The sequence below is a fragment of the Lampetra fluviatilis genome, chromosome 62, assembly GCF_964198595.1.
Source record: "Lampetra fluviatilis chromosome 62, kcLamFluv1.1, whole genome shotgun sequence".
Classification (NCBI taxonomy): Eukaryota; Metazoa; Chordata; class Hyperoartia; order Petromyzontiformes; family Petromyzontidae; genus Lampetra; species Lampetra fluviatilis.
Window position 1 is genome coordinate 4,045,374 of NC_136336.1, and position 10,657 is coordinate 4,056,030.

Below are 10,657 nucleotides of genomic sequence, written 5' to 3' on the forward strand. Positions count from 1 at the left end.
GAGCGAGCTGGTGAGTGTATTGTTGTGACCGGCAGTGTGGTGAGTGGATGGGTGGGTGGGTGAGTGAGTGAGCGAGTGAATGAGTGTGTTGTTGTGACAGGGAGTGTGGTGAGTGGATGGGCGAGTGGGGAGTGGGTGAGTGAGTGTATTGTTGTGACTGGCAGTGTGGTGAATGGAGGGGTGAGTGGGGAGTGGATAGGTGTGTGAGTGGGGAGTGGGTGAGTGAGCGGGTGCATGAGTGAGTGTATTGTTGTGACCGGCAGTGTGGTGAGTGGATGGGTGAGTGGATGGGTGAGTGGGTGAGTGGATGGATGAGTGGGAGTGGGTGGGTGAGTGAGTGGGTGAGTGTATTGTTGTGATCGGCAGTGTGGTGAGTGGATGGGTGAGTGGATGGGTGAGTGGGTGAGTGGATGGGTGAGTGGGGAGTGGGTGGGTGAGTGAGTGGGTGAGTGTATTGTTGTGACCGGCAGTGTGGTGAGTGGATGGGTGAGTGGGGAGTGGGTGAGTGAGTGGGCGAGTGAGTGGATTGTTGTGACAGGCAGTGTGGTGAGTGGATGGGTGAGTGGGGAGTGGGTGAGTGAGTGAGTGGGTGAGTGAGTGAGTGAGTGGATTGTTGTGACAGGCAGTGTGGTGAGTGGATAGGTGTGTGAGTGGGAGAGTGAATAAGGGAGCGGGTGAGTGTGTTGTGACATGCAGTGTGGTGAATGAGTGGGTGTATTGTTATGGGGAGCGGTGGCGCAGCGGTTAGCGCGCTGCGCTCCGAAACTGGTAACCGGTGACGGTCCCTGGGCCTCCCCCTAAGTCGACTCAGCCTCAAATGAGTACCTGGTGCGATGTGTAAAACATCGCCACTGGGGAGACAAAGGCGGCCCGGTGTGGTGCTAGTCACCAACCCCTTCGTGGGTGGATGTGTTCAACTTCCCACCACTAAAAAGTACGGTAATATTTAAACAAACTTTTTTTAAAACACGCTTTCATGAAATGTATCGTACTCGTAATGGCAAAACTCCACGACTCCAGGAAGTGGCCCCGAAGCTTGCCATAACGTAAGGGGGGGCCGTGGTGATTTACAGCCAACGTGAGTTGAGCGTGGACAATTAGACCCAAGCCGAAACATAACTTCTAAAAAAGATGGTTACATTTTTTTTATTCTATATATTTTTTGATAGAATATAGTATTGTCATCAGTAAGACATAACTAAACCAAGTTTGCAGTCGATACCACATTGGGAAGTGGCTAAAAATAGAGGTACAAGATTTGAGGATACGACAACAACAGACAGAGTGAGTTCAATAAAAGCGCGTAACAAGTATAACCCGTAAAAACAAAGTTTTTCACTATAAATCCTTTATATGCGTGGCGGCTAGAGTCCTCTCGTCATCTGGCTTGAGATGGCTGCCACCTATGGGTCAGATGATTGCCTGCCACCATTAAGCAATTGGTAATTAAATATAATTTATTTTTTCCTAAAAAGTGTAAAATTTTGGAAAAATTGTTTTTCAAGAAAATAAATTGCCACGCACAACGAGTCTGTGTGCAAAATGTCAGCTCGATTGGATCACGGGAAGTGGGTTAAAAAACGACCGGAAGATTTGCACGGTCGTAAGCGCGCAAGCAAGCAAGCAAGTGAACTTAATATAAAGGATTTAAAAATAGTCCCCACCCCCCCCCCCCGTGCACCCCTCTAGACGGGGTGCTTGGCCTACTCTTCCACGCTGCAATAGGGTTGTGGGAGGTGCCCACACTTTACCACACCACTACACGTGGCCTGCCGATTAGCTAACAAGCGATGGAACCCCCCGTGGATGGGACACCGGGTGGTTGTGTGGGTGCCGCTACGGGAGATCGAATCGCGCGCGTTAAGGGGCCGTCCATAAATGACGTCACGCGATTTTGGACGATTTTTGACTCCCCCCCCCTTCGTCACACGGCGTCACAAAAAGTCAGACCCCCCCTCAAATATGACGTCACAAAGCTCTGCCCCCCCCACACAAAAAAAATAAAACATGCTTCAAATCGCTTTAAACTATTGTCATTGTAGTGCGTGTTTAATGTGGCGCTGCACTCTGATGTTGTAGGAGAAAACATTTATTAAAAAGTCTATTTAATTAAGTAAAACGTGTTGTCTATATTTATTACTGGTAGGAACCACCTGGTTCCACCAGCCCATAGGGGATTATTGTGTCCGTCCATCTGCATCCAAAAATGGGAGTGGGGAGGGTGGGGAGGGGCTGGGTGGAGAGGGTGGGGAGGGGCTGGGTGGGGGGTGGGAGGGGTGGGGCTGGGTGGGGAGGGGAGGGTGGGGAGGGGCTGGGTGGGGGGTGGGAGGGGTGGGGCTGGGTGGGGAGGGGAGGGTGGGGAGGGGCTGGGTGGGGAGGGTGGGGAGGGGCTGGGTGGGAGGGGTGAGGCTGGGTGGGGAGTGGGAGGGGTGGGGCTGGGTGGGGGGGGGCTGGGTGGGCAGGGTGGGGGTGAGAGGGGTGGGGCTGGGTGGGGAGGGGCTGGTCACCCCGTGGTGCCCTTATAAAACTCAACGTTTAACCTACTCACGCCGGCTTGTGCCCGCCCTCACAGTCGGGCATATTTGCGGAATACACCACGCCGCCGTTGACCCTGCAGGCCATTGACCGAGCAACCCAACGTTCCTACCAGCTCCCTCCGCAGGAATGTGTTTTAGTAAACCCCGAGTTAATGTTGTGAGTTATTTTTTAATGTCCCCTTAGTGGTGCCCGCATTCACCACAATGCTAAAACACAAAACAGCCCGCATTATTTATGCGCCGCGAAGGAGAAGGGTCGTTTCTCGAAACGTCGACTATTACATTGGGGGTTTTCCCCCTTTTCCCTGAGGCGAACTTATTGAGTTTCCAACCATTTGAATAACATGCGTCTGGAGGTTAAATTTCGATTTAAAGCTTTCGTGACTGCAGGGATCAATCTTCTTGGTTCTTTCGGTAAAGTCACGTAGAAGGGAAATAATAAAATAATTAAATATTAAACATAATAAAATATTTTATTATTTGGTAATAAAATATTTTATTATGTTTTATGTATTATTTGGTAATAAAATATTTTATTATGTTTTATTTTTATTATTTATTATTTCCCTTCTACGTGACTACCGAAAGAACCAAGAAGACGCGTCTGGAGGTTAAACCTCTGATATGGCAACATAGCTGGATGGTTATTAAAACTTTTTTTAAACGTTCTCCACATTCTAACAATAACATTACTTTCATACGTCGGGTTATTCCCTTTACCAGACTAATTTTAGTCAACAATATTTATCGCGTATAATGTTATTATTTAATATATAGCCGTGACGTCACGTCCTGCTTCCTCTGCAGCGCGGAATTCTGGGGGTTGGGGGTTGTCGACTTTCCCGCCAAAAATCTCTCCCCGTCGTCGTCCCGGCCGCATTCTCACCTCGGGGCTTCGTGTTGAGTTTGTGAGGAGAAGTCGAGACCATTTTATAAAGTTGTTGATTCATTGTCGAGTGACTAGCCATGGACGCGACCAGTGGGATGCGAGCGCGCGTGAACGCCGGCACGCTGTCCCAGTACGTGGGCAAGGTGGTGCAATTCCTCGGGAAAGTGGAACAGGTGGGTGGACACGGGGCCTCGCTCGCTCGCTCACTCAACCCACTACTCACCCAACTCACCCACTCGCCACTCACTCACCCAACCCACTCACTCACCCAACTCACCCAACCCACTCACTCACCCAACTCACCCACTCGCCACTCACGACTCGCCCAACTCACCCACTCGCTACTCACCCCACCCACTCGCCACTCACCCAACCCACTCACCCACTCGACCGACTCACTCATCAAACCCACTCACCCAACCCACCCACTCACCCACTCGCCACCCACTACTCACCACCCACTACTCACCACTCGCCCAACTAACCCACTCGCCACTCACCCACTCCTCCACTCACCCAACTCACCCACTCGCCCAACTCACCCACTCGCTACTCACCCGACCCACCCACTCGCCACTCACCCAACCCACTCACCCACTCGACCGACTCACTCACCAAACCACTCACTCACCCACTCGCCACCCACTACTCACCCGACCCACCCACTCGCCACTCACCCAACCCACTCACCACCCAACGTACCCACTACTCACCCAATTCACCCACTCGCCACCCATTCACCCACTCGCCACCCACTACTCACCCACTCGCCACTCGCCCAACCCACTCACCCAACTCACCCACTCAACCACTCGCCACCCATTCACCCACTCGCCACCCATTCACCCACTCGCCACCCACTACTCACCCACTCGCCACTCGCCACCCATTCACCCACTCGCCACCCACTACTCACCCACTCGTCACTCGCCCAACCCACTCACCCAACTCACCCACTCGCCACCCACCCAACTCACCCACTCACTCACTAACCCACTAACCCACTCGACACTCACTCAACTCACCCTCTCGCCACTCACCCACTCGCCACTCACCCAATCCACTTGTACTCACGCCACATTCACACCTCACATTCACACCTCGCACTCCACACTCGCATTCATACTCACACCTCACTCGCTCTCCACACTCACACTCCACGCTCACACCCCACATTCACCTTGCACATGAACACTGCACACACACACAGCTCCTCACTCACACTTCACATGCACACTCCACACTCGCATTTGCCATTTGTATCACGAGATGAAATGTCACGTTGAGAAGACAAGATGGGTGAACGTGAAGCGACAGTGGTGACTGCCTGCCCTGTGACTGACCCTCCCTTGGCCTCTCTTTCCCCAAGGTTCACCAGTCCGGTTCGAGCTTCACAATGAGTGACGGAGATGGCCAGAACATCACCGTGGAGATGCAGGCACCGGTGCGGAGAGAGGCGACACGGGTTCTATGAGATGTTAACGACCTCGCCTGGTCTACAGGAGGTCGTGGGTTCGATCCCGACCCTGACGCCTGCTGCTGTATATTTGGAGTTTGCGGTGTCTCTCATCATCATCACGGTGGCTAGTAGATGTTAACTACCTCGCCTGGTATGCAGGAGGTCGTGGTTCGATCCCGACCCTGACGCCTGCTGTATATTTGGAGTTTGCGGTGTCTCTCTCTCTCTGATCATCATCACGGTGGCTAGATGTTAACTACCTCGCCTGGTATGCAGGAGGTCGTGGTTCGATCCCGACCCTGACGCCTGCTCTATATTTGGAGTTTGCGGTGTCTCTCTCTCATCATCATCATCATCATCACGGTGGCTAGGAGATGTTAACCATCTCGCCTGGTATACAGGAGGTCGTGGGTTCGATCCCGACCCTGACGCCTGCTGCTGTCTATTTGGAGTTTGCGGTGTTTCTCTTTCTCATCATCATCATCACGGTGGCTAGGAGATGTTAACTACCTCGCTTGGTGTACAAGAGGTCGTGAGTTCGATCCCGACCTTGACGCCTAGTGTATATTTGGAGTTGCATGTATCTTTCTCTCCCCGTGGTCGCGTTTTTTCTCCGGGTCCTCCGGTTTTCCCATCCACATTGAGAAACGTTCGTTTTAGAGTATTTGGCTGCTGTACATTTCCACACGATAAGCAACTAAGTTGAGCTAACGTTTGTGGCCAGGTCGCTTCTGAAAAAGAACTGTATAGCTCAGTGGGCCTTACCTGGTAAAATATAAATAGTAGTACTTTGTTACGGTGGGGTAGGGGGATTCGGTGAGAGGATAACAGGTGGACATCTGTGAAAAATAGCTTTATAGTTCATCGGATTCCTCCAGTATACATACATATTCTGATTCTGTCCATCAACCGATAGCACCCGGGTCTATCCCGTGACCTGCCAGCGGTCGTTCAACACTTCACGTGGCCTTAAAGTGCACCTAGCCTGGCACAGGCGCCGTGGTAATGTCACCACCACTTTGTATGGAGCCAACCGCACTGATCGGAGGTGCAGGGGAAAGACAACAAACTAAACATAAAAAGCAGTTCTAAAGTGATGAGTTTTCAATTTAGATTATTTAAAATAGCAGCGGCTTCCTAATATCGGAAGGAAGAGCTGGAAAAACGCCTCTGAATGCGCGCGTGCGATGCGGTGTCCCACTTTGTTCGCTGGCCAGCCAAAACCGCTACGGAGATGACCGAAGTTTGCGTCACCCCCCCCCCGCACACCATCGCGCGATGGTGTGCAGGGGGGGGGGTGACAATTTGCGCTGTGAACCGAGGTCCACTTGTCACCGTGTGTCACATAGCTCAGAGCAAGCGCCATTCGCCGCTTCTTACAGGTGCTCGCGGTCCGAACGCGGCAGGCCGTCCCGGTTAATGCTGCGGGTGTGCGTGTACGCACCACGGACGTGAAAGATCGCGTGACCTCATTCGAATTGACCAGGCCGCCCATTGTGTTGCGGCGGCGTAGTCCGTCAGAAGAATTACCCGCCGAATGTTTTAATTGGGATATCACACGGCAAACATTGCTCATTGCGTGCGTGCGCGGGCGTGTTTGTTCCGCAGCTGGACGAGTTGCTGAGTGGGGTGGTGGACGTGGCGGCTCGCGTCACCCACAAGGGCTCGCTGCAATGCCTGAGCTACGAGCGCATCCGGGAGGACAAGGTGCCCTTCGGTGAGACCCCCACCGCACCGCCACCACTCCGCATACGCACAGCTCCACCAATCGCACCCCCACTCCATCCACCGCCACCGGACCCCCACCGCACCTCCACTACATCACCCACTGCATCACCCACTGCGCTGCTACCACGTTGCCACCACACCTCCACCGCTCTGCCACTGCACCCCAATTGCACCCCCACCACACCCCCACTGGATCCCCCACCGCACACCCCCACCGCACTGCCGCCGCACCTCCTCTGCGCCTTCACCACACCCCCACCGCACACCGTGCAGTTGCCAGCACGTACTCGCGGTGCAGAGGCTTGGGAGGCAGGGTCGGTGGTGAGATGCCACGGGGCAGTCCTGCAAAGCAGCTTGGAGAGATCCGTGTGTGGGTTAGACCCGAGAGACGGAAGGAGAAACGAATGCATTCGAGTGAATGCGACGGTGATTGACACCATTTTAACTGCTCGGAAGAGCGAGCGGGCATGGGCAGAGCACGTCACGGCCAGAAGGTATGAAGGCCGATGGTCAAATGTAATAACGGGAGTGCCAGCCAAGGAATGGAATGTGTCCAAGAGGACGTCAACCGAGGAGATTGAGCGATGAATCGGTGTAGGTGCTTCATCACCGCATCGCGCGCTTTCAGATGCGCTTCTGTGGCCGTCTGGAAGGCTCTTCCGGGGGGGTGCTGGCTCAACACGGGCGCGCCCCCCCCCCCCCCCATCACGGCTCGGCTGTGCAATGGAAACTCTCCGCCATCATTGGGTCGTATCTCCCCTCACCGCTGACCCCCGCCCCCACGCAAGATGCCTTGTGCCGTAACGACCGTGGTTTCCTCTTTTCCCTTTCGCGTTTCTCTCCTGTCTCGTCGCAGACCTCAACCTGTACAACGAGGCCATCAAGATTAGCCAGGACTTCTCCCAATTCTACCTACCGGAGCAACTGAACATGTGATGACCTTCGTCGCTCGAGCCCCCGTCGACCGGTCAACCCCAAACCAGCACACGGTGGAGTGGCGGAGCGGGTTCACACGCCTCGGCAGTTCCACGAATTGTCGCGATCCCATTCCAGAGTCGCGGTGAGCACGGTTGGCTACGTACGGTGGCGAAAGAGGGTTCACCGTGCGCTCGTGCGTGGTTCGATTCGAGGGTGGAATGGCGCCTCTAGTGGCTGCGAGGGGTCTTCTTCTCGTCATACGGCTGTTGTGGATGCAGCAGAACAACGACGCCTCCGACAATCTCACATTCAGGCGGTCAGGTTGGCCACAAGGGTGATGCGAACTCGAGAACACACAACGCATACGGGTCGAAAAGCATCGATTTCACACCTGCGCGATTCCTCCCGCGTATCGGTGAGCTTAAATGATATTTCGACGTCAATCGTTACTTCGTACCACCACCCAATTAAGTACCCACAGCGGTGGGATTTACGTATATTGAGACTTGTACCCCTTCCTCCACCGGCACATCTTGAGCAGTGCCGGCTCTGGGCCAGCACGGCACGGGTAGTTTCCCCTGTTGCCGAGCCGGAACCGAAGCCGCCCTTAATGCTGGCTTCACGGGACAAATCCGCGCTAGGAGCTGGGCCTCGTGACGTGCTCGCGATGCGTGTTTTCGCGTCACCTGCGTCGTTTGCAACCGCGCGTCTTACGGTCGTGAGTCGCGTGGAAAATAAACCCGGATTTCCTGACCTGTGCAGTGCTAACCCGGCATGGCCCCAGCACAGCTCAGATGTGCAAATGGAAAAGAGGTATTGGCTTGGTTCTAAATTTAAACTAAACTATTTTAATTTTACCAGGTAAGGGCCACTGAGCTACATACAGTAAAACCTTGGATTGCGAGCATAATTCGTTCCGGAAACGTGTTTGTAATCCAAAGCACTCTTATATCAAAGCACTAGTATATCAGTTGTGATCATGTGACGCTCGGCAGACAGCGTATACACGTACTGCTCGTATTGCAACACCTCGCTCGTTTTTCAAAATCATATTTATTTAAAATTTTGCTCGTCTCGCAGACCAAGTTACTCGCAGTCCAAGCTTTTACTGTAGCTCTCTCAAAAGCGGCCTGGCTATCTCAAATAATAGCTCAACGAAGTGGCTCATCATCCACGCGACCACAGAGAGAGATGTGAAAACTCCACATATACAGCAGCAAGTGTCGGGATCAGGATTGAACCCACGACCGCCTGCATACCAGGCGATGGAGTTAAGAGTCATAGCGGAGAGGTGACTCGCCTGACTCGTGTTCTCGATTGGTGGTTCAAATCCTGATCTGCTCCGCGATATATTTGTACATCACAAACAGCGTAATCCATTGCTGCTTATTGTGCTCTCTTAATTTATACTTGCGTGACGTTGACCTTCTTTCACACCTTACGTAGCCAACCGTGCTAATTTAATTCGTGTCTTCCTAAATGTAAAATAAAAATTAGCAGTGTTTGTCCATCCGCTGCTGAATGAAGGCATCCGCCGCACACCGTATCGAGCTCAAGTTTGTCAGGGATCGTAGTGTGGCCGCGTTCACGACTGCACCACCCTGCATTTGTAATTTTGTAGCATAGTAAATTACCACCAACGGAAGTTAAGTGCCAATGCACACAGAAGCAGAACCGGTCCACACCCTGTTGGCTTTCCAGAACACCTTTACCCAGCAGCATTTGCCTAAGCAAGCAGACTCTGGACCGGTTTCAACTTCTTGGGTCTCATCAGCAGAGCGAGGCTTGTGAACACAAATGCTGCCGGGTTGCCCGTCGTCATTGGCAGGAGCACCCCAACAAAGCCACAGCGTGCATCGTTTGTACATAACGGATGGGGAATGCGGTTGTGAATTAAAGTCAATTTGTGGAAGGGCGTGTGTTAACATTAAGGCCATCACTGCGGCCCAAATATGTGGGGGTTTGTCTTGGCCATGGGTCAGGAACCCACAGCTCCTTGAGGAATCTCTTCGTTGGCGTTATTCACATGCATTTTGAAATAATAAAAAATTGTTTCCGGAATGTCTTGGCCAGGAGTCGGCAAACCTTGTAAGCTCTTGTACCGGAGCCGCATGCGGCTCTTTGAGGACCGCTACGTGACGTTATTCACGTGCATTGCGCCTCTTGAAATAACATTTTTGTTGTCGCCTAATTAGAAAGAAAAAAAACGGCTGCTCTTGTTATTTTTGTTGCTGACCCCACCCGCCCACGCCCGGTCTTGGCTGTGTGAATTGAAAAAGTAAGCGCTCTTGACATTGAATTTGAAACGTAAGCGTTGTGACCGCGTAGCTTTTGGCCGCAGTTGTTCGGGTTCAATTTTGTTTTCGCGTTGCCGCTCGGCCGAAGGCGTCGAGGTTCGGTGTGTATCCACAGCTTCTTAATTTGAAGCTTTCGTGACTGCAAGGATTCATACTCTTAGGGTTTTTCGGTAAAGTCACGTAGGTATGAAAGTAATAATAGATATAAAATAATAAAAATCACGACGTTTCGGAGGCAACACAAGTTTCCGTCATCAGGTGATACTGTATCAAGTGATACAGTAAATCTAGCTGTGACGGTCCCACCTGATGACGGAGACTTGTGTTGCCTCCGAAACGATTTTTATTGTTTAATTTCTATTATTACTTTTATTAATTAAAAAAAAAAATTACCTACGTGACTTTACCGAAAAAACATAAGAGTATCCACAGCTTGTGTTGCGGAGGTTATAAGCTAAACTCAACTATTTTAAAACCGCATTTTATTTGACCAGGTAAAGCCCACTGAGCTTTTAGCGATTATTCAGAAGCAGCTTCTCATCACGTGGACACTTAAAAAAATTAATGCAACCACAGGGATAACAGTCGAACTCCAAATATACAGTGGGCGTCAGAGTCAGGATCGAACCCACGACCTCCCGCATACCAGGCCAGGGCGATAACATCCCGCCATCTCGGCATTTCCCCACCGAGCAATTGCAGTTAAATAGCCGCTTGAAGTGTTCACTTTGTGTTGATTCCATTGTTGTTTTCCTTGCTTGTTGAAGTATAGAGTGTCCGTGTTGTCGTTTCCTTGAACCCTTCAAGTGAATTAAAAGGAATTTGCCTT

The 10,657-nt window shown here is 51.9% G+C and overlaps 1 protein-coding gene across 1 annotated transcript; it reads left to right on the top strand.

The window, feature by feature from the left end:
- Positions 1-3,351: 3,351 nt before the first annotated feature.
- On the top strand, positions 3,352-10,657 carry RPA3 (replication protein A3). Its single transcript, XM_078881560.1, has 4 exons — positions 3,352-3,599; positions 4,796-4,870; positions 6,494-6,602; positions 7,470-10,657. Exons 1-4 carry the CDS (start codon positions 3,504-3,506, stop codon positions 7,547-7,549), a joined length of 360 nt encoding a protein of 119 aa, XP_078737686.1. The 5' UTR covers positions 3,352-3,503; the 3' UTR covers positions 7,550-10,657.